The sequence below is a fragment of the Pogoniulus pusillus genome, chromosome 1 (genome assembly GCF_015220805.1).
Source record: "Pogoniulus pusillus isolate bPogPus1 chromosome 1, bPogPus1.pri, whole genome shotgun sequence".
Taxonomy (NCBI): Eukaryota; Metazoa; Chordata; class Aves; order Piciformes; family Lybiidae; genus Pogoniulus; species Pogoniulus pusillus.
Window position 1 is genome coordinate 33834995 of NC_087264.1, and position 25120 is coordinate 33860114.

The window sequence follows — 25120 nt, forward strand, 5'->3', positions numbered from 1 at the left end:
AAGTAATCTTTCATGATTACCAGTTAGAATGATTTGGAACTGCTATCACCCTAGTGGCTCCATGACATTCAGCTTTTCAAAGGGTTTTATATTCCCTACCCCTCCCCCCCTTTTTTTTTTTGCTTAGTCTTTTTAAGCCTTTAGTTGCTATTGCAAGAACAATAAATGCAAATATTTTTTGCTTCTTAGTCTTACATCTGTAGTACAAACAGTAAAGTCTAAAATATAGCAGCTCACATGCATTGCAGAAAAACTGTCCTCTGATATTCTTTCTCTGGGAGGAAATACAGGAGAAGATTGTCAAGTCTGTAGATTTATTGGATGTTTATGTGATACCTGTATGGTTATGCTAGTGTATAGCGCTAGGCGCTTCCTGCAATAACTTTAAAGCCAGGGAAGTGACTGCTGGATTGACAGGATGAAAGTAGAAGTAATAAAAAAGGGAGAAAGAAGACATAGTGAATTTACAGTTGAGGTGTTTAAAACTTGCTTATACTTCCTCCGGGTCATACAAATATAGAGGGAGTGTGATGGACCTGACAACTCCAGATTTTTTGATCAATTACTACTTAGCCTTCAGTGGAACACTTCCAGGCTCTTCTGACTTAATCCTCATTTGTGACATTTCTGCTTAGCTTCATTTCTCTGATTCTCAGGGAGAATGAGATATTATTATTTTGATATAAATAGTTATACATATGCCTATGCACTTCATGAACAAATCAAAACAAATTTCTCCTTTCATATCTACCCTATGTGGTTAAAGATACTTACACACAAAGTCATTAATGACAGTATTTGAAGGCTCCTCTGTTAGCTTAGCTAGACCTGGATTTTGCAGTAAGCAGGAGTGCGAGGCAGTGTTGCAGGAGGAGATTTTAAATGAGAAAAGCAAAGAATGTTGGCCTGTGTCTTTTGCTGGAAATTCTTTCTGTCATTTTCCTGCTACTGTCAGCCCTTGGTCAGTTCCACAGGACTGATAAATACGTGCAGAAATATGGAAGAGCCACAAACACTTAGGCCTCTGTGACTTGTGAGTGTGTCTGTGTAAACCATTCGGCTGAAGTGGCAGTACCATCCCAGCCATGTCAGCTGCCATCACTGCCAGTCCCAGTGAAACTGCCTGGATGTAATTCTGAGATATTTTTAGGAAGCATGCTTTATCCTGGCAGGACCTCAGAGGGCAATGAATTCTAGGACATAGGGAAGAATGTGCAAGAACAATACTTTCCACTTTCAATTACATGTCTCAGTGTCTAATTAGAAACGTGTAGTGGTTGCAGTGCTGACATCTGCTTTGTGTCATAGCAGGGAAAGAGTACCCAATTCCATTCACTCTTTTTTTTTTTACAGATTTACCCTGTGTTTTTATGGTATTTACACTTTACAGAACCAAAGCAAGAAAAATTTTACATTACCTTGCATGCCTCATATATTGCAGCCTGGTTATGTGTCTAGAGTAGAGTTATAAACTATGGATGCAAACTAGGTTGCAAACAAATTTTGCCTCAGGCACGAACCATAAATTAAAGTAATAATCATCTCTGTAAGAGACAACTTTCCTCCCCAGCTCTTTGGAAAGGAAAAAGAAAGTAGGTCAGAGAAATTTAGGATATTTTAGAGTACGTACAATATTGTATTGTTTGCCAGCACCTAATTTACAATTACAGAGCTGCATGAATATTGAAATGATTCAGCTTCCCATTATAAATGTATGTGGCAGTTTGGTTGTTGATCAGTTTATGAAGTTAATGCAAATGAAACTGTCTTCCTGTCAGCGTTTGAAATCTATAATGCAGTCATGTTGTATATTCAGGGACAGGCCATTGACAGTCAATTAACAAGTTTGATTGGTATGTCAACTCATTCTTTTGAATTGTTAATAGTATGTTAATAGCATTCATTTCTTTGTGCAGTCCCATTTGCAGCTTCACAGTTACAGCTATTTTTTATGATTCCCAGTAACCTAAAATAGTGCCTTAATAATAGATTATTAAACACCTGTCTGGTGTAGCTTAGGGAGGTTTTTCTAGACTGGGAGTTTGCAGTGGATCCCTTTGATATTCAAATCAACAAATGATAGCCTTTTTATTCAAAACGTAAGTTCTTTTGATGGTTAGCTTGTTAAGAAATACTCAGCTCCAGTCTGACCTGATCTGGTTTCCCATGGAAAAGATCTGATGCTGTTTGAAGGTTCATAAATGGAATGCCAATGACAATTTGTTGTTGACGTTTTGCTGCCTCAGCCTTCAGATGCTGCCGGTTGATGTGCCGCTTTAGCTTCACCAAATAATGCTTGCAGGTAAATGATCTTCTGATTGATCAGATAGTTTCAAAGCAAAGAGTTCTCTTCTGTGGTCTGTAGTCGTGGTTTTTAGGCTTGGAGGGGTACTTTAAAAGATGCATCAAAGTTGACAGATGAATCTCCAGGCAAGGAATGATGGGAGGCAGCAGAATTCTGGGAATATTTTTTAGAGAATAACATATTAGTGAGAGTTTTGAAGACCTTCAAAGGTCTATCAAACCAGCTCCCTATAGCAGATTTATCCCTCCTTTAGAAAAAAATTAATTAAAATTGGATACAGGGCTTAACTCTCAATTTCTTGGGTTGGGAAGGTGTTGATCTGTTTTGCTGTTCTCTGATGGTGTTTTAAAGGGATTATTTAATCTGTAATTCGCTATTATCACAGTATCACAGTATCACAGTATCACTATCTCCTCCTACATCCAGTCCTGCAAGGTATAGTTTCTGTTTCTACCAGATGTTGCAAAATCAAAGGATTGTATCACTTACAAAATCACACTGTACAATGAATAACATTCCTTTACATAACCTTATCCATGCCACCATGAGTTAGCTTTACAAACAAGAAACAAAAATACCATAATTACTCTTTCTCCACCTTTCTCCATATTACAGGCATTACCCTTTCATACTCTTCTTCATTCCCTTCCTGATTCTAGCATAGCTATTATTCTGAAGAATTAGGCTAGCTATTAGAAGTTCAAAACATACATCAGAGAAATAGTTCATTTCTCTTTGGTTTGAGTATTTAATTATTCACAATCAGCATGTGATTTTTTTTCTGATAATAAAAAAGAATCTAAATTTCTTTTGTTGAAGAGCTCTAAGATTTAACTCCTTCAGGCCTGCATGGATCAAGCTGAGGTTCAGATTTAAGTGCTGTGAACAGTTATGTTGCAAACACAAACACTACAGCCAGCAGGTTGAAGGAGTTGATTCTCTCCCTCTACTCCATTCTGGCAAGACCTCACCTTAAGTACTGCATCCAGTTCTGGAGTTCCTGTTAGAGGAAAGATATGGATATGGTCCATATCTTGATTGGACAGGGCTGGCTGATAGGTTGGACTGGATGATCTTGGAGGTCTCTTCCATTCTGGTTGATGCTATGATTCTATGATTGTATGACATGGTGGAGCATGTCCAGAGAAGGGGTGCAAGGATGATCAGAGGGCTGGAGCACCTCTCCTATGAAGATAGACTGAAAGATTTGGGGCTGTTCGGTATGGAGAGGAGAAGGCTCCAAGGAGACCTTATTATGGCCTTCCAGTATATGAAGTGGGCTACAAGAAGGCTGGTGAGGGACTTTTTAGGATGTCAGGTGGTAGGACTAGGGGGAATGGAGCAAAACTAGAAGTGGGTAGATTCAGATTGGATGTTAGGAGGAAGTTCTTTACCATAAGGGTGGTGAGACACTGAAACAGGTTTCCCAGGAACATGGTAGAAGCCCTGTAAGTTTTTAGGGCCGGGGTGCATGTGGCACTGAGCAACCTGATGTAGTGTGAGGTGTCCCTGCCCGTGGCAGGGGGGTTGGAACTGGGTGTCCCTTCCAACCCTGACAATTCTGTGAATAGCACATCGAAAGATGATGTGTGTTAACTGGACTTTGTCGGACTCTATAAGAAATAACTTCTGCTGTTTAAGTTTAGGCCAAACATTTATAACAAAAATCTTATCACATACCCTTAAATCATCACTTGGAGCCAGTTGATGAACGGTCAAGTTGTGTAACTTCAATCTTCTATGGAAATAGAAGGTAAAATTTATATGATCCTATTTCCATCCCTGGAAATGGTGGCATCTGGGGATACTTTTCAAATCCTGTACATTTCTTAGCTGGTAATTAGAAGCTCTTCCTGTTGGGCTGATCAAACACAAGATCAGACATTCATATTGTCATACAGTCATATTTCCAGTTGAAGAAGCTATAATTTTCCTAAGCTCCAAAAGCAAAATTAAGCATTTAAGCTCTTCTCAGTATGATTTGTAGACTTTGATACAGCCTCTCTGTTTGAAGAGGTACTTGATTTGTTATTTATAACATTCAAGTACAAGGCTCAAATATTTTCTGATAATAATGTCACTGATAGAAGGAGAGACTGAGGGAGCTGGGGTTTAGCCTGGAAAAGGGGAGGCTCAGGGGTGACCCTATTGCTGTCTACAACTACTTGAAGGGAGGTTGTAGCCAGGTGGCAGTTGGTCTCTTCTCCCAGGCAACCAGCAATAGAACAAGGGGGGACAGTCTCAAGTTGTGCTGGGGAAGGTATAGGTTGGATATTAGGAGGAAATTCTTGCCAGGGAGAGTGATTGCCATTGGAATGGGCTGCCCAGGGAGGTGTTCAAGAAAAGACTGAATGAGACACTTAGTGCCATGGTCTAATTGATTGGACAGGGCTGGGTGCTAGTTGGCCTGGATGATCTTGGAGGTCTCTTCTAACCTGGTCAATTCTATGATTCTGTATTATTTCTAATTTGTCCTTTTTGTGCTCAACTAAGTTTTGACCATTGTACTTCAAAGGGAACTTCTTGGTCATCCTGTGTGTTCACATAAGACTTCCATGAATGTTTTTATTTTCAAAAATATAATTTAATCTGCCTTCCCCACATGATTTCCATTCTAGTAGCTCACCTCTCTTTTAACTAGCATGAATATTTCACAAAAATTGTATTCCTGCAGGATCATTGCTTTGGATGTTCTGCACTGTAAGTCTTATTCTGCATTCATTATCTTTCATATTGCTAAATGCTAAAGCACTAAAAGAAACCTCTAGAAGCCAACAATGACCATTTCACAGCAGTTTGAAACACTTGGAATATCAGTAGGCAAAATTCATTATTGAGAATGTATTAAATTTGACTTAAGATTCATTGTAAGGCTCTTTCAGATCCTTACTAAACATTTAATCAGGGAGAAGGCTCTTTCCATCTTACAATAACTTCCAGCATACTGCTTAAAACACTCGTCAGTGTCTTAATCCAAGTACATGAGTTCATTTAAACAAATTAGAACAGTTCCACAAGACACTGAGAGATGTGTAATGATAGAACAAGGGGCAATGGTTTGAAATGAAAGAAAAGGAGATTTAGATTGGATGTTAGAACAGGTTCTCCACCATGAGGGTGGTGGAACACTGACACAGCTTGCCCAGGCAGGTAGTTGAGGGCCCATCCCTGGAGATATTCAATATCCATCTTGGCACAAGGCTCTGAGCAGGCTTATCTAGTCCCTGCAATTGGACTAATGACCTTTGGAGATGCCTTCCATTCCAAACCATTCTGTGCTTTTATGATTCTGTATTAGCGCAACTAGATGTACAGTTTAGTTACACCACCCTCGTGGTGCAGAACTTATTCCTGGCATCCAATCTGAATCTCCTCTTCTCTGATTCCAAACCATTGCCTCTTGTCCTATCACTGCAGGCCTTTGGTAACAGTCCTTCTGCAGCTTTCTTGTAGCCTCCTGCAGGTAGTGGAAGGCTGCTATTAGATCTGCCTGGAGCCTTCTCTTCTCCAGGCTGAACGGTTGTTCAGCCCTGGAGCCTCCTGATCATTTCCCTGGGAAATGGTGGTTACGTCTATTAAAACTTTGATTTCTGCACTAAACAATCTTTAATGTACATTAACATTTTTTAATATTGATTGCTATTTAGGTAGTCACAGACAGAACTAAAATCCATGGAGAAGAGTGGATAGGTAAAGCACAAAGCCACCCTGTATGAGCAGAATGAAAGCTGTCACTTAACTCAGTAATGCTGTTATTACAGTTAACTGTTTTCAGTTAAATTATTCTTAATTTTATGGAACTGTTGCTTTCTAATCTCCCAGTTATCACAAACCACTGTCTTAAAGTATCCAGTGATAGTCATGAAAAGTACATTTTGAGGACGAATATTAAGCCAAGTGGTGGCTGGGAACTAAATCTTTCCTGTAAGAATAGAATGTCACGGTGTGAATGTGTTTCATACACTGTGAATTACTGTTGTGTGATGAACAGCTTTCACCTTTCAATACTGAGTATTTTCTCTGCCTAGCTGTCCCTTCTCTGTTTATAATCACACTAACCCCTTTGACAGCTGGCATGAGGAAGGATTGGAAAGGCAGGTAGGAATGGGGAAAAATAAACAAGTCACTCTTCCTAGGCTTTTATGACTGCAATCTTGATTTTCTTTGGAGAATCACAGCTTTCCAGCCTTAAGCAGTGGTACTCTACTTCTTAGAAACTTCAACCTGATATTTCTCCTGTACCTTCTTGGACTGCTTTATCACTGCAGTGACATTTTAATTGGTGACTTAATTTACTATATGTGAACATTCTCAGTAGAAAATTTAGCTCATGTGGAAAAGATACTATGAGATACTATGAGCCACCAAAATGATGGAGAGAAGACTGGATGAGGCATTTAGTGCCATGGTCTAGATGACTGGATAGGGCTGGGTGATAGATTGGACTGGATGATCTTGGAGGTCTCTTCCAACCTGGTTGATTCTGTGATTATATGATCTTCCTTACGAGGAGAGACTGAGGGAGCTGGGGCTCCTGAGCTTGGAAAGAGGAGCCTGAGGGGTGACCTCATTCATGTTTATGAATACATAAAGAATGAGTGCCAAGAGGAGTGAGCCAGGCTCTGCTTTGGTGGTGCCCAGCAACAGTGTAAGGGGCAATGGGTGGGAAGTGTCATGGAAACATGAGGAAGATTTTTTTCACTGTAAGTGTGACAGAGCACTGGAACAGGCTGCCCAGGGGAGTTGTGGAATCTCCCTCTCTGGAGGTATTCAGAACCCACCTGGACATGTTTCTGTGTGATCTGGTATAGGTGATCCAGCTCTGACAGGGGGGGGTTTACTGGAGGATCTTTTAAGGTCCCTTCCAGCCCCTAACCTCTTGTGATTCTGTGTGTGTGATTCTGAGATCACTTTCTAAGCAGGCTGTGCTTAGGTGTAAAAGGAGAGCCTAAGCCTGCAATACAAACACTTACAGGTGTATAAAGATATCACATTATTTTATTTTTTTTATATCTTCCCATAGATACTGTATGTAAACAATTACCTTAGAACCTCTCTCTTGTTCTATGTGCTTTGCAATCCCCTAATGCTGTGAGCATAAAGAGAGACAAATGTAAAAATCCAGGAGGGGGAATGGCATGTGAACATGCTAGCTGTATCTTTCTTCTTTTTTAATACATAACTGACAAACAAAGCCTGCTCCTATACTGTACAGTATGCTGTTATGCTACAAAGCTAGCCTTACCAGAACAAAGGTAGGATAATAATGATAAATGTGTGGGAACCCCAAGTGAATACTTCTGTGCCCTCATATAAGGTTAGACATTTTTCTTTTAACAGTGGGTGAAATAAAAGTATATTTTTAAAACTTTTATTTCTTTACCCTATAAGATGAAACTACTTTTCATGCTCTGAATGAAGCTATACTAGACTGTAAACTGAAAATCAGTGTTAGTGATGACAAGTAAAAGCTCCTGGCCAAGAAAAAAAAACCAAAGTACTTCATCAGCTCAGAGTAATCATCTGAAACTTTGATATCACCTGATCTTTTACAGCATTTATTTTGAAGTCTGGCAATCATACCTTTCCTAAAAGCATGGAACCAGTTTCTGCTGGTTTAGGAGATGGCAGAATCACATAAAACATCCAGTTGGAAGAGACATCAGAGATCATCCAGTACAAAGTTCAATCCAGCACTGAAGGCTCAACACTAAACTATGTCCCTAAGTGCCAGGTCCACATGTGGCTTGAACACTTCCAGGAATGATGACTCCACTACTGCCCTGGGCAGACCATTCCAATGTTTGAGAATCCTCTCTGTGAAGAATTATTTCCTAAAGTCAAGCCTTAACCTCCCCTGGTGCAGCTTGTAAACATTTCCTCTTGTCCTTTTGCTTGCCACTAAGGAGAAGCAGCTGTCCCCTCCTTGCTCCAGTGTCCCTTCAGGGAGTTGTAGAGAGCAGTGGCTCTCCTCAGGCTCCTCTTCTGCAAGCTGAACACTCCCATCTCCCTCTGATGCTCCTTGTCTGTTTCCTTAGCCTAGGATGGGTATTACTTACCTTGGAGCAGGTGTTGGCTGGATCCAATGAATTGGAGTTGTTACCTGAGAACAGCGTTTGTATCTTACAGGTTTGACTCAATCATCTTGAAGGTCTTTTCCAACCTGTTTAATTCTGTAATTCTGTGATTTTCATTTCTCCTGTACTGAACTCGCTTCTGGTAAAAAAGCAGTTCTGATTTAATCTAAACTGTTCAGCACTTCTGCAGTCAAATTCACTCCCTTGTTATGAATGTCTGTATTTCAAAATATTTTCCCCATATGTTCTGGCATCAGTTTCCATTTCTCCTAAGCAAAGTCTCTTTTCTTTTTCTTTTTTCTTTATTTCATGCCTTTATTTCAACTCAATCTGTGTTCGTTTTTATTATTTCTGCTGGTGCACATTCTAATTTAGTACCCTCTGTGGATTTCATTACCATGCTGTTAATCCCTTCTTCCATTGACTTAATGAAGATGTTAAACAAAATCGGGCCTACTACCAATCCCTACGGCACCCCACTTCAGTATCCTGGCATTTTCATTACTCTCTGCTCACAGACTATCAGCTAGTTAACAGCATTTATAATTCTGGGAGGTAAAAATAATTTCCAGAGATGCTGTATCAGATATTTTAGGAATGCAGATGAATTACAACCATTATCCTCCCATATCTTTGTGTATAGAATTAATTTAAAGACCACAGTCAGCTGTGGTGGACATAATGTGCAGTATCCATTGCATAGGCAGTATCCATTCCTCAATAATCCATCTTCATTTGCACTTTATACTTTGAGATATTCATCTTTTCCACTTTCCACTTGTTTTTCTGGGCTCTGCCTCTGCCTTTACTTTTCATGGTAAATACTGCTTTGATTAAATCTCTCGTTCCTCATCCCAACCTCTACTGTTGTAGAATAGAATCATAGAATTGTAGAATGGCTTAGGTTGGAAGGAACCTCAAAGATAATACAGTTCCAATCCCCTGCCATAGGCATGGACACTTCCCACTAGAACAAGTTGCCCAAGGCCTCATCCAACTTAGCCTTGAACACGTCCAGGGAGGCAGCATCCACAACCTTCCTGGGCAACCTATTCAAGTGTCTCACCACCCTCACTGTAAAGAAATTCTTCCTAACATCTGGTTTAAATTTCCCCTCTTCCAGTTTAAACCCATTACCCCTTGTCCTGTCATTACAAGACCTTGTAAATAGTCCCTCCCCAGCCTTCCTGTAGGCCCCCTTCAGACGCTGGAAGGTCACTCCAAGGTCTTCTGGAAGCCTTCTCTTCTCCAGGCTGCAGAGCCCCAACTCTCACAGTGTGTCCTCGTAGGAGGAGTGCTCCAGCCCTCTGATCATCTTCAGGGCCCTTCTCTGACTAATCTTCAGTTACTTTCTTTCATTAGTTTTGTTTGGCATCTTTATGTGGAGTGATATGAATAAGAAATGAGTAAATGATAATTAGTTGAGAGGTTTTACTCCATCTCTTACATAAGGTATGCTCAGAAAGCTGAGTGCTCAGCAGTTTTTCACAGTTGGCAGATTTTGCTAATGTGGCTGTGTGAGAACTTGTGATTTTTTTTCTTTTTTCCCAAAAGCTTGAGAGGAAATAGAAGGCTTTACAAAAGGTGACGGATGAATAGTCTTTAAGATTAGAATTCCACTGTCCCAAGGAAGAAATGCATCAAGGATTGGTACCTTGAGCATTTTCTGGTAGGGAGGCTGTGCCTTTTCTGATGAGAAAAAATAGCTTTTAAGATGTAGTGAGAGACCTGCAGCATATGGGTTGAGTTGTGGTTGGGAGAGAGAGGGGCTGGAAGCACTGTGAAACATGATTGATTAGGGCAAGAACGGGTTGCCCAGGGAGTCTGTGAATGCCTCCTCCCTGGGGGTGTTCAGGGCCAGGCTGGGTGGAGACTTGAGCAACTTGGTCTAGTGGGATGTGTTTCTGCCCATGGCAGGGGATGGTCTGTAAAGACCCTTCCAAGCCAAACAATCCAGCGAATCTGTGAACCTGTGTGGAGAGTTTGTCCTTTATGGCAGTTAAGTTTTTCAATTGCCATGTACTCTGTGTGCCAATATGGACATTGGCCCAAATATGCAAGTAAAAAATATTTTGCCTCTGTTTTCTTTCACTCTCACTCTCTGTGTGTTGGAGATTTCAGGTAGAACACAACAAGAGTCCTGAGTAAGACCAGACAAGATGTCATGCCTCACATGGATGTATTAGAGGGCAAACCTTTTTCACTCCCTTATTTGAACCTTATTTGAAATCTAGTTGAAATCTAGGAGTTTGGTTTTTGGTTTGGGTCTCATATTCTCTTGGAATGTGAATGGCATCTTTTGTGGTGGGGTTTTTTGGTGTTTGTTGGTTTTTTTTTTAGTGAAAATTGCAGTTTTTGAATCTTCATCTTCTGTAAATGAGAATAACAAAATGGCTTAGGTTGGAAGGGACCTTAGAAACCATCTATTCCAACCTCTCTGCTGTGGGCAGGGACGCCTCTAAAGTAGATTCTGCCACTCAAGGCCTCATCCAACCTGGCCTTGATCACTCCTAGGGAGAAGGCAGCTACCACCTCTGGGCAGCCTATTCCAAAGTCTCACCATCTTTGTACCAGAGAACTTATTCCTAAGATCCAGTATAAACCTGCTTTTCCTCAGCTTGAAATCATTCCCCTTTGTTCTGTTGCAAGACACCCTTATGAAAAGGCCCTCTGCAGCTTTTCTGTAGGCAATAGGACAAGGGGGAATGGTTTGAAGCTGATGGAGAATAGGGTTAGGCTCTGGAATAGGCTGCCCAGAGAAGTGGCTGCCTCCTTTCTGGGAAGTGTTCAAGGTCAGGTTGGATGAGGCCTTGAGCTGCTGAGTCTAGTTGAGAGGTGTCCATGCCCGTGATGGGGAGATTGGAGTAGATAATCTCTAAGGTCTAAGCCATTCTGTGATTCCATGATCCCTCTCAGGTCTGTGTCTATAGCATTCTCTTAAACTTCAAGGTCCTGTGCACCTTTAGGAATGTATCAGATGAGACTTCCTGCTGCAAATCCAAGGCTGCTCCATTTGAATGATTTGAATTTTAGATTCAGGTGTAATTATTTGAAGCTGCTTTAGTATGCATAACAATAGCATTGTGGCTCCTTTAGGTGCAGTGTTGAGTTCGAAGTGCCAGTTTGTGTGCTGCTCAGTGTGTTCAGACTGCAGGAGCTGATCCTTCTCTTTGATAGCATTTCCAATGCTCCGAAGTTTTCAGGTGCATTGATAGTGCTGTGACACAGCGCTTAGTGCCAAACACAACTTTGTGGGAAGTCAGATCTCAGTTTTGCCTAATTGCAGTTAAATAAAAATAAATAAAACAATTATACAGCCTAGTCTATCATCCATGAAAGTAAAGGAGAGAGGAGATTGGGCACCTCTCCTATGAAGACAAACTGAGAGAGACGAGGCTGTTCAGTCTGGGGAAGAGAAGGCTCCAAGGAGACCTTAATATGGCCTTCCAGTGTCTGAAGTGAGCTACAAGAAAGCTGGTGAGGGACTTTTTAGGGTGTCAGGCAGTGATAGGAGCAAAACTGGAAGTGGGTAGATTCTACAGCTACCTGAAAGGATGTTGTGGAGAGGCTCTTCTCACAGGTAAATAGTGATGGAACAAGAGGGAATGGCCTCGAGCTGTGACTGTATGCCTTTAGACTGGACATTAAGAAACACTTTTTCCCAGCAAGAGCAGTCAGGCATTGGAATAGGCTGCCCAGGGAGATGGTTGAGTCCCCAACCCTGGAGGTGTTGGAGTCACATGGATGTGATACTTGAGTTTTAAGGATGAACTTTGTAGAGTAAGGATAATGGTTGGACTTGATCTCCAGGGTCTTTTCCAACTGGAATGTTTCTGTGATTCTGTGATTCAGAATGGATGTTAGGAAGAAGCTCTTCACCGTGAGGATGGTGAGACACGGGAACAGGTTGCCCAGGTTGGTGGCGGAATCTTTATCCCTTGAAGTTTTTACGGCCAGGCTGCATTTGGCTCTGGGCAACCTGATTTAGTGTGAGGTTGTTCCAGGTTGAGACAATAGGGTTAAAGATCTTCTGGGGACTAGAAGATTGTTATTCAATGCTGTAATTCTGCTATCTTGTTACAAGCTCACAACAAGGTCAGTTGGCTCTCCTTTCCTCCTTCTCCTGCCCTGTGTGTGTGTTGGGAGCAGCACATGTAAGCAGTGGGCCTCCAGAGGCTTGTTTGGGCCTCTTTGGGTGGTAGAGGCGTTGGGGCGGAGCGGGGATTGGAGCACTGGGGAGTGTAGATTTAGTATTTTGGGATGGGGAAAAATTCAAGGGGGTTTGCCATGGATGGGGTAAGTGCTTTGTAATGTCTATCACTGTAATTCTCTCTAAATATAATTCTGTATTTCTTCTCCAATTCATTTGAGAGTTTAATTTCTGTCACTATCTATAAAGAAACCACGACAGAGGTGTTCCTGCCCATGGCAGGGGAATTGGAACTGAATGATCCTTGAGGTCCCTCCTAGCCCTGACAATCCTCTGATTCTAACTTATTTCAGGTCTTATTAAAAAAACCCAAACAACTGTGAATTTTCAACCCACAAATACATAAATTGAAGGAGGAAAATGTAAATTAGACAGTGGTAAAACAACCTTTTATAGTGGTGAACAGTGCACCAAGAGGTGTGAGTTCTAGTCTTGTATCTTAGCTGGCTAAATGCTTTTTGAAACGTGAAGCTGCAGCCCCAAATGCTCTGAGTCACAGCATTTGTGCCAGGGGAGGTATAGGCTGGATGTTAGGAGGAAGTTCTTCACAGAGAGAGTGACTGGCATTGGAATGGGCTGCCCAGGGAGGTGGTGGAGGCACCATCCCTGGAGGTATCACAGTATCACCAAGGTTGGAAGAGAACTCACAGATCATCAAGTCCAACCCTTTACCACAGAGCTCAAGGCTAGACCATGGCACCAAGTGCCACGTCCAATCCTGCCTTGAACAGCTCCAGGGACGGCGACTCCACCACCTCCCCGGGCAGCCCATTCCAGTGTCCAATGACTCTCTCAGTGAAGAACTTTCTCCTCACCTCAAGCCTAAATTTCCCCTGGCACAGCCTGAGGCTGTGTCCTCTTGTTCTGGCGCTGGCCACCTGAGAGAAGAGAGCAACCTCCTCCTGGCCACAACCACCCCTCAGGTAATTGTAGACAGCAATAAGGTCACCCCTGAGCCTCCTCTTCTCAGGTGTTCCAGAAAAGCCTGGATGGGGCACTTAGTGCCATGGTCTAGTTAACTGGTTAGGGCTGGGTGCTAAGTTGGACTGGATGATCTTGGAGGTCTCTTCCAACCTGGTTGATTCTATGATTCAAAAAGTGAATGCTAAATTGCTGCAAACTGTGGAAGTGTTACAGCTGTTTCAACAAGAGGACAAGAATATGCTGGGGTTTAATTATTCTTTTTTGACTTAACTGTAAAAAAAAAAGGGGGGGGGAGGGGAGTTCTGGTGTTTTGAGTATGACATTCAAGCATTTTATTAAGTTAGATTTTTGTAACTGTAATTTATTTTTTTTAGTCAGAACTAGCAGAAAAAATATTTTTAGTAAAAAATAATTTTAAATTTTAAAGATAAAGATATTTTTAGTAAAAATCTATTCTAAGTAAAAAATATTTTAGTAAAAAAAAAAGTTGGTAAAAAATCATTTTAAAAGTTTAAATATGTTTTAGTAAAAAATGTATTTTTAGTAAAAATGTTCTTGTACATTTTTTTGGTCAAAAATAAGTAGAAAATTTTAGAATTAAAAAATATTTTTAGTAAAAAAATTTTAGTCAAAAATAGTGTCATATTTTAAGTCAAAAATAATATTATTTTTAAATATATAAAAACTAAATATTTTTTAGACAAAAATAACTTTCTTAGTCAAAAATAGTGTCATTTTTATCAAAAAATATTATTTTTTAAATATTGCAAAGTCAAAAATAGTAAGTGCCATATTTTTAGTCAAAATAATAAATGATTTTTAAAAAATATTTTAAATATACATAATAAAAATGCATTGTTAGTCCAAAAATGTCATCTTTAATCAAAAATGATAAGTAAAATTTCTTGACATTAAAAAAAAAAAGTATTTTTAATTAAAAAATACATTTTTACTCCAAAAGTGTCATCATTTTTGGCAAAAATAATAAATAAAAATTCTAAAACCTAAAAAAATAATAATACTTTTGATTAAAAAAAATAGTAAAAGTAATAAGTGTCATCTTTTTAGTAAAAAAATAATATTTAAAATATTTTAAAAAAAAAACTTTTAGTCAATTTTTTTTTAATAAAAATAATAAGCATCATTTTTTTTAATGATTTAAAGGGGAACTTTGTAGAGTAGGGATAACAGTTGGACTTGATAATCCTGGAGGTCTTTTCCAACTGGAATGTTTCTGTGGTTCTGTGATTTTTGGTTCTAAATAAATCTAAATAAAATTAATCTTTAAAAGCCAAATATTTTTAATCAAAAAAATAATAATCTTTTTTTTTAGGAATATATGCTTCATCTTTTAGCTACTGATGACTGTGCATGCCCTCTCCAGCAAGCCTGTCTCAAACTAACCTGGCTGTGATTGGGGATTTAGGGAATTTTCTGGCCCAGGGATTTGCAGCAGTTGAAGGCAAACATGTGAATGATAGGGAAGACTGTGGCATGGTAGAACCACTTTAGTCAGACACAATTTGTGTTCCTAGTGCGACCTCAAAGCTTTTAAATTACTGTTGTCTAAACAGCACTCAGAACTGTCCTCACCCTGGGTAGCTGCATCAAAGATTTCACATTGCAGAAAGCAATTTTACTGTCATTAGCTAAAATAAGAGGGGGACCCTAAGAAGAAAGGATTATCATATATTAAATAAAAAGTTCACCACCTTACAGCTTTAATCCTGTTAGGAAAGATGATTTCTATCTAACTTAATCAGCCAGAGGTCTTTATTGCCTGGAGTATTAATTGATTTAGGTCTTCATTAAGGTCAGAGGTACACATGGGTGACCAGAGGCAGCCTATTAGCGGGTTGTCAGTTATGCTTATTCACATCGACTAGCTATAAGGGGGGGTTATTTCCCTGCCAGGTCAGGGGGGTCACCGAATCTTTTGTGCACTCTGACCTGTTAAAGGGCAGCAGTCACTCAGACACCAAACTGCATTGGTGACGAAGCTTTGGCTGATTGTCTATTGACTCCATCCTTTCCAAGCAGCAGGCCTTTGTTCGTAGGATGCAACCATTAATGCTGTGGGGGAATGGTGGAAATCTCTCTGAAGCTCCCTGCAATTTTTGCATCATGCCAGTTCATCACTGGCAAGTTATCATAATATCAGCAGGAAAAGTTTCATGAAGTTTCCATAGCTGCTACTGGCCTTTAAGTAAAAAAAACAAACAAACACCACCTTAGTGCATATCTGTAGGTATCCTTACTTCTGCTTCTTTTCAAGTAGCAATAATTATAGCATTTTCGCTAATTATCAACTGAAGTTACTCCTTATGGCCCATTAAGTCTGTTTTCCCCATTGTTTCTTTTGCTGAATTATATTTTATGGGAGATAGGTTGTGTCCTTTAGGTAACTTATAATGCTGTTAAATTGTTTGGTTTTTTTTCCCATGGGATACAAAAATTCACTGCAGCACCCAGTATTGGTCTGTATTTTTCTGTACATAGTGCTGTCAGTGCTTTCCTGCTGCTTCCCTGAAAAGTGAAATAAAACAGTAGGTCTCTATTATGCTGTCTTCCTTCTGCATTAGCTGTGATCTAGTTCTGTATTATAGCTAATTCCTGCAGGAAAAGTAGTAAATCACAGAAACATTCCAGTTGGAAAAGCCCTTCAGGATCACCAAGTCAAACCGATATCCCTACTCTAGAAGGTGCACCCTAAACCATATCCCCAAGCACCACAGCCAAATGACTTTTAAACACATCCAGAGTTGGGGACCCAACCAACTCCCTGAGCAGCCCATTCCAATACCTGATCACTGTTGCTGGGAAAAAAAGTTTTCCTAATGTCCAGTCTAAACCTGTGGCAGTTTGAGGCCATTCCCTCTTGTTCTATCAGTAATTACCCGTGAGAAGAGACCAGCACCAACCTCTCCATAATCCCCTTTCAGGTAGCTGTAGACAGCCATGAAATCTCAGCCTCCTCTTTTTCAGACTAACCATTCCCAGTTCCCTCAGTTGCTCCTCATAATATTTACTCTCCAGGCCTTTCCCCAGCTTCATTGGCCTCCTCTGCACTGTCTCCAGCACCTCCACATCCCTCTTGTATGGACATGCCCAAAACTGAGCACAATACTTGACGTGTGGCCTCGCTAGAGCCAAGGACAAGGGCACAATCACCTCCTGAATCTTGCTGGACACAGCATTTCTAATACAAGCCACGATGCCACTGTCTCTCTTTGCCACCTGGGCACACTGCTTGCTCATATCCAGTTGCCTGTTGACCAGAACCCAAATAAGACTCAAATCAAATCTAGCATTGCTATTTGTTGGAGCGTGGATTGCATGCTCTGAGATTCTGCTTGTCCACTGCATTCCTTTGATTATTTACTGTTGTGCTAACCAAGCACAACAGCTGCTAAACTCTTTAATTATCTCATTAAGTCTCACCATTCACCTAACCTGCAATGGTACAAATGAAATTAAAGAGGGAAGAAAGGTGGAATTGCATGAAGCCTCCCCATTTATAAACTCCTTGCTGCCGAGGAGCTGTGTTTGAAATAAATTTGTACAAGTCAGCATCTCAGCAGTACAAGCTTTTTACTTTGGGTTTGTCAAATCTTTAATGAAACTGTAGCACTGGAAATATGTGTATGGACTGCAGTGAAAATGAAATGATCAGTGTAAAATCAGTGTAAGCTGAGACATCTGATGTATAAATACACACCCTTTAAACTCTGGGCTTCTTTCTATGCTGAGCTTACTATATCCTTTAGGCTTGATACACTGTGAATCTATACCTTGGAAGCTCCTCTGTTATCCTCCTAGATGCTCAAAAAAAAAGGAAAAAAAAGAATAAAAGAGAAGCTGTTGTAAGGTTCCAGCAGGGTTTTGAAGAACACTCTCACAAGCCAGGGACTGACACCATGCGCTGTGGGGACATCCCTTGTTGTAAGACTGCAGTGCTGTGAACAAGATGTTACGATGTCTTAAACGCCTTTTACCCTGCTAACAAAATTCTGTCTGATAGTTAGACAATCTCTTGAAACTTGCTAGAATAGTGTTTGCCCTGGTGTGCTGCTTTGTCCCTGCTGCCTGTTTATTTATGTTTGCTTTTCATGACCAAGTCACTGGGACAGAGAAGGGGAACACCTACCCTGCTTCCTTCATCGTAAATTATGTCCTTCTGAAATAGCTGCTGCAAACCCATGGCTGTATTTTGACCTTTCCCTTCCCTCCTCCCCCCGCAGCTCTTTCTCCCTTGCATCCACCCTTCGACAACATGGTGACATGCTGGGAATGCTGGTTTTCTATTAGCTCTATCAAGACACAAACATGTTAGGAACAGAGAGATTTTTTTCCTTTTTTTTAAAGAACTCTGTAAAATTCCCACTGAATCTGAGCCAAAATCTCTGCCAGTTTTGCTCAAATTCTTCAGAGTTTTTTTTCCCCCTTTTTTTCTTTTTTTAATGACTTTACTTATGACCAGTGGAGCTTAATTGTATCAGAACTACCCAGGATACTTTCAGAAACTGCTATCTTGGTCCTTATCTCAAAACACTGACAGATATTTTATTGTTAATTAGTATTCATATTATGTCTCAAACAATCTGTTCAAGAATAGGGGAAGTGAACTGGTTGAGCAGCTCTTCTGTCTACCTAATAATTAATATGGGTGATGCATGGAAAACCAGCAGCCCAACAGGGAAAAAGAGGGAAAAAAAAAAGGAAGAAATATTACCAGGGTGATTTCTTTTTTTTTCCCCCAACTTTCTGCAGAAGTATAAACTACCTGTGCTGGAGTTTTTGCCTAATGGATGGATTTCACTTTGCAGAGGTGAAAATGACTGGCTTGATTTAAAAACAAACCTGTGCCCCTCTGAATCGTATCTTCTTGAATTTGTTTCTCATCTTGTCAGTATGCCACTTGGTAGCTGGCTGGACTCCCTTGTTCAATGGCACATATTTTAAAATAGCACTGTATAAAAAACCCAAAAACCAACAACAACAAAAAAAAAAGGCGACAAAACCTAAACCATTTGTTCCTATAAACCAAAATATTGCTTGCATATATATTGCCCTCCCCCCAATTCAGGCTTATAGATAGCATTATCAAAACAATATTTAAGTACTTTAAACCATTTAAATAGTTGATGGGTGTCAGTTGCTATGTTTCCTCTCTGCCTCCTCCCCCTCTTCAGCTGCTAATCATAGAACTTGTATGCCAAATTGTATAAGATACTCTTCCAATAGTTACATGTGTGAGTCTTTTGTGAGACACAGACAGTTATGAGGACAGATTTGGAGTTACATATGGGTCTGTCACATGGTTTGATTGCCATGTCTTCCAGGACACAGATTTATTTTTCTTTTTTTTTCTTTCTTTCTCTTTTTTTTTTTTTTTTTAAATTATTCTTAATTCTGAAGATTTTTTTTTTTACCATTTATACAGTGAGTTCTGCAAAATTCTTCCTAAAGGTTCCTTGTACGGTTCATTTTACCACCTTGTGTTAGTGTTTGATTATTTCATTAGGTCCAAATGAATTTCAGCCTCCCCTTTTTCTGATCCACATACTCTGCTGTGAAGGGGTCAGTAGGTGGTATGGCAACTGCTGTAGTGATGATCTTAGAGGTCTCTTCCAACTGAAACTCTCTGATTCTATGGGGTGCATGCAGACCCCGGGGCATATGTGGGAAGAACCTCAAATTGCTCAGACTTTTAGTGTGCAAGGTCACCAGGCCATTAACCAGTGCTGGAAGTGTCTTTGGCTGTGGGTCAGCTCAGGGGCATGAAGGATAGGCACATCTCAGCAGATATGCACTCCAGCAGGTGACATGACAGTGCGGGCATGGCAGCTGGGGACCTAGTTTGATGGTCATGGTGGTGCTAGGTGGATAGTTGGACTCAATGATCTCAGAGGTTCTTTCCAACCAAAACAATTCTCTTATTCTCTCTCTGATTCTCTGATTTTCCCCCTTTGCTTTGAGCAAAATGCTTCCTGTGCTGACTTCAAAGCTGCTTACGCCCACCTGACTTCCCACTTCTATGCTTAATTTTCTTTTGATATGGAATAAAATTTACTGCTTCAGTGATCAGGAAATGTACAGACCTTCTAAAGAAGTGCAGCATAAGAGGATGAAAAGTTTTGATATTTACATTAAGATTTTATAATAAATCTTTGAGATGTCTGAAAAGTAAGTATAAATGTTGCCTTTGCTGGCTGCTGTTATAAAAAGTAGGTCTTCATGAGTGTTGCTGGGAAGACTTTGGAAAATGAGCCCAAAGGAACTGCATTGCAGCCTAACATCAAAACTATGTTGATGGTATACATCTGGCCACTCATTTAATTCCATTCTCTTTGGTCAAGGAGTTCTACTCTGCACTTAATTTTCAGTCTGCAATTTCCTTTTGTGTGTTGGTAGATTCTCATTACTTTATTCATGCACAGTCTGTAGGTATTCTGCAAGTATTATTTTTATAGTGTGCTTTAAGTTTGTTTACTCGAAGCATTCCAGATGCATACTTTACTTATACATTCTTACATTAAACAAAGCTTAACTGAAGACTTAAAAACAAAATGACATTGAGCCAAAAATACTGTGCACCGTAACTCAAAAAAAAACCCAAAACCAACCCAAAACCAAAAGGCAAGAGCTTAAATAGTCATGTTGGGATATTGGTGTGGTCCAGAAGCTGTACCAGTCAGTAATAACAGTAATATCAGCCCAATCAACTTAGTGACTCTCTATGATGGAGTTGCAGCAGCTGGTGTCATCTATCTGGGCTTGTGTGAAGTGTTTGACACTGTCCCACATGGCATCCTGGTCAACAAATTTCCTGGTTCCCAAATTTGAAAATCATGGAGTTGAGGGTGCAGCACTCACTCGATAAGAAATTGGCTGGTGACTGCAGTCAGGGAGTTGTGGTCAACAGCTCAGTGTCCAAATGGGGACCAGTGACAAGTGGCATCCCACAAGGGTTGATGCTGGGACTAGTGCTGCTTAATATCTTTACTGGTGAGAGAGGGAGTGGGATTGAGGCACCCTCAGCAAGTTTGTGGGTGGCACTAAGTATGTGGTCCCACTGGAGGGAAGTGATCCATCCAGATGGACTTGGACAGGCTTGAGAGGTGGGTCCAAGCCAACCTCATAAGGTTCAACAAATCCAAGTGCAAAGTCTATCCCAAGGTTGGGGCAATATAGGCTGGGTGAAGAGTGGTTTGAGAGTAGTCTTGAGGAGAAGGACTTAGGGGTTTCAGTTGAGGAAAAAACAACACAAGCTGGCAATGGTCACTGGCAGCCCATAAGGCAGCCATGTGCTAGGCTGCATCAAAACAAGTGTGACCAGCAGAATGAGAGAGATGATTCTGCCCCTCTGCTTTTGTGAGGCCCCACTTGGAACACTGCATCCAGCTCTGGTGCCCCCAGCATAAAGATATCAAACTGCTGGAGCAGGTCCAAAGGGATGAAGCACCTCCCCTGTGGGGACAGCTGATGCAGCTGGAGTCGTTCAGCATGGAGAAAAGAAGGCTTCAGGAAGACATGGTAGCAGCCTTCCATTAACTGAAGGAGGCCTACAAGAAAGCTGGGAAGGGACTTTTTCCAAGGGCTTGTTGTGATAGGAAGAGAGGGAATGGATTAAAGCTTGAGGAGGGCAGATTTAGACTGGATATTAGGAAGAAATTCTTTACAGTTAGGGTGGTGAAACACTGGAACTGGTTGCCCAGGGAGGTCATGGATACCTGCTCCCTGGATGTGTTCAAGGCCAGGTTGGATGAGGCCTTGAGCAACCTGGGCTAGTGGGAGGTGTCCCTGGCCATGGCAGAGGAGGAGAACTGGATGATCTTTGAGGTCCCTTCCAACCCAAACCATTCTTTGAATTTATGGATCTGTCGATATAAGCTGACACATGCATCCACATATTATTAACTGCCAAGTTAAAGTTTATTGCAATGCTCCATTTTCATGTTGTAGATAAATCCCTATAAAAATTACCTTTAGACTGGAATGTTTGATACATTTGTGGCAAGTGATGGCAATGAACAGTACTGTAGAAAGAAACTACCTGGAAAAAAATTCTTCCCTTGCCCACACAACCTTACTGACTTATTTTTATTTCCTTCTAGGTTGGAGATGTTCTCTACTGTGCTGGACAGATTGCTCTAGTACCTTGCACAATGCAGCTTGTTAGCGGTGGCATATGGCCTGAGGCTGTGCTGTCCCTCCGTCATGTTGAGAGAGTTCTTGAAGCTATGAGCCAGAAGACTACACTGCACCATGTCATCTCAGCCAGCTGCTATGTTACTGACAGCAAGCACATTCCTATTGCTCACGCTGTATGGCAGAAGAAATTAAGAGAACATACAAAGGTAGATGTGAGATTCATTTTCTTCTTTCTGGATTACAGTAAGGCTTGACTGAGCTGTTGTGTTCTGACTCAGAAATGCTTGTGCACAACTGAGACATAAAATTGCTTCATAGAAAGTTAGATTCATCACTAACTTTGCCTTAACTCCCCAAAGCAGTATGTTAGAGCACTCTTAGAGAACAGTCAGTTCCTCCAACAAAAATGTGAACAATACTTTACTGGAATGATTTCTGCCCATATATTTTTATATGGTAAGAACTGGGTATTTTACTTCAGCTTTTGTTCTGTTAAGGCTTTTCCCCAGTCTTTCCTACAAAGCAATATTCTCATGACAACTGAGCTTAGCAGTTTACTGTTTGTTACTACTTATTAGCTGAACTTTCAAGACCAGATCAGTCCTTGTGAGTTGACTGACCTTCAATTATCTCTAACACCATCATTTGCACAGTGAACTATAACAGTACTATAATCATTTGTATTAGAGAATCATAGAGTCATGGAATGGTTTAGGTTGGAAAGGACCTCCAAAGGTCCTCTAGTCCAACCTCCCTGCAGTGAGCAAGAACATCTACTAGATCAGGTTGCTCAGAGCCTTGTTGAGCCTGAAATTAAATAGCTCCAGGGACGGGGCTTCAGTTACCTCCCTGAGCAAACTGTTCAGTCTTCCAGCACCCTCCTGGTAAAGAAACTGTTCCTAATATCCAACCTAAATCTGCTCCTCTCTCATTTCAAACCACTGACCCTCATCCTATCAGTACAGGCCTTTGCAAGCAGTCCCTCTTCAGCCTTCTTGTAGTACTGGAAGATACATCAAATACTTCTGTTACAAGGAAGCAGGGGGAAGAATTCTCCTGCTCTAAGAACACAGTTGTCCTGTTAATGGAAACAGAGCTTTTGTGTTAGAGGAGAAGCACCAGCTGGCATGGCATTAGGAGAATAGTTCCTTAACTCTCAGAATCAGGAAAACAGTGAGGTTTGAAATGGGGAAGAAGTTTGTAAGATGAGTGATAAATTGTACATTTGTACTTCTCCCCAGCTTGTTCCATAGGATCATTGAAAACAGGAAATTATTTTATCTCTCTTTTGGAGTAGCCTGTTGGATGCTGTGAGTTAGTGCCTTTCTGTGTGGAAGCCAGAGCAGAATGGCTTTAAGCTGAAGGCATCTGTATTGAAGAGTCTGAGCAGCACAGCCCTTACTTGTGTGGGGTTTTGTTTATTTTTGATAACCCAAAACTACTACAGTCAATTCTGCCAGATAGCATGGCATGAAATTATGGTCTGTGTTCTTCAGTAAGTACACTAAGTCAGCCAAACCAAAAGTATTTTGTTATTCTTGAACTTCTTTCAATCAGTGGCCAAGGTCCTGAATCAATATCAGCTTAACAATTACTTAATAAGAACAAATGGTGTCTCAATTGCCTTTCTTTTCTGCTTCTGTCATCCATCAAAATAGGAGTTTGTGCAAACAAAACAATGCAGCTCAGAACTCACTTCTTGTAAACTACACATTAGAAACCATAAAACTAATTATGTCATAGAATCACAGAATCTTTTTTTGGTTGGAAAAGAGCTTTAAGATTATTTAGTCCAACCATTATCTAACTCTGACAAGTCTGATGCATGTCCCTTAGCACCACATCTGTTCGTCTTTTAAACACCTCCAGGGATGGGGATTCATGCACCCTGCCCCAGGGAGCTTGTTCCAGTGCCTGAGAATCTTTTCAGTGAAGAAGTTTCATTTACTATCCAAGCTAAAGCTTCCCTGGTGCAACTTCAGGGTATTTCATGTCATTCTATGACTTATTACCAGGAAGAACAGAACAACATCCACCTCACTACAACCTCCTTTCAGGGACTTACAGAGCATGAGAAGGTCTCCACTCAGCTTCCTTTTCTCCAGGCTAAATAACCTGGTCTTTACAGGACCTCTTGTCATATTGACAGTGACAACTATCTTTTAGGGACTTCTTGAATTATAATGAGAAAGATAAATTGAGCATGTTTCAGAGTAATCTGTTATTTTACTGATACCCAGAGGAGTGGCTGTAGTGAGCATCAGCGATAGGAGGGAATTGTAACAGAGAGAGAAAATCCTAACAGTAAGCAGGCTGGACCTCCACTGACTTCTAACTTGTTTCAGTCACCCAAACTCTGGCACCTTCCTTATTCCAGCATCATGCCTTGCCTCCTACACAACTCCTTTCCACTGCTGTCGTCCTGGTTTCCCTCACTCCAGATGGCAGCTCAGTATCCGTGCACCAAGCACCATTCTCTGCAGTCTTACCCCTCCAGTGTAATCCTGGGTATTGTCTCCCTGAATTCCAGTTACCCACAGCTACCAGACGCTGTGTCCTGAAAGAGGACACCCAGCCCTTGTCCCTTTTTCTTCTTCTATGTCCCTTTGAGTCGCAGTGTCATTGGAAAAGCTGTTCAGGGTGACAGAGGAAATCTGTTGGAGGTGTGGAAGGTTGTATTAGAAACAGAAGAATAAAAGAGAGGGAAGCATAATAAAGCAGCACCATTGAGATCTCAAATAAATAAATAAGTCACTGAGCTAACAAAAAGATCTTTGGATCAACACTTTGAATGTGTGTGAGATAGACTCCCTTTGTTAAAACTAAAAGTGCATTGTAGGAGCTGAGCTCAACATTTTGGTTCCATAGATGGATAAAGCTGCATTGCTGTTAAGTAGTGGTTTCTGGAGAAATCAAATTCTAGTTAAGGAAAGCAGTGGTTAAAATTAAAAGGAAACTCAAGCTGCAGCTGTAGAAATGAAAATGGAGTCAAGGGAAGCACAAGTTAAAGGTGAAAAACAGAGCCTGCAAAAATAGCATAAAGGCAATTCTGCAAACAAGTAATCAATGCCAAACCCTAGGGAAAATAATTGGAATTATCAAATACAAGTGCCAGCCATTGGCAGCTTCCCCCCACCCTACATTTAAGTTCCTTGGTAACTCCCAGGCATAATGTGAAACATGTTGACAATCTTGAGGAGATAAATTTAGGGACCTTCCCTAATACACCTAGTCAGAAGTAGTAACAACTGTGTGGTAGAACAACTATCCAGCAGTTAGCATTTAGAGATTATTTTTAATTGTTGGGGTTTTTTTTAAAATTAAAATAGCCTCCAAAAACCCAACAAAAGCTTGTGGCACTGCTTAAACATTCTGTAAGAAGGACTGACAGTTTTCCAATTAAGTCTCATCCTGTGTTTTCCCTTCACGTCTTTTAATGACAGTGTCATG

At 40.7% G+C, this 25120-nt stretch overlaps 1 protein-coding gene across 1 annotated transcript in view; it reads left to right on the plus strand.

The window, feature by feature from the left end:
* Positions 1 to 25120, plus strand: part of DPH6 (diphthamine biosynthesis 6) — a 191006-nt gene that overhangs the window by 111953 nt on the left and 53933 nt on the right. Inside the window, exon 13 of the mRNA XM_064147998.1 lies at positions 21634 to 21876. Within this exon, the coding sequence (XP_064004068.1) occupies positions 21634 to 21876 (243 nt within the window). The remainder of the gene's footprint in view (positions 1 to 21633; positions 21877 to 25120) is intronic.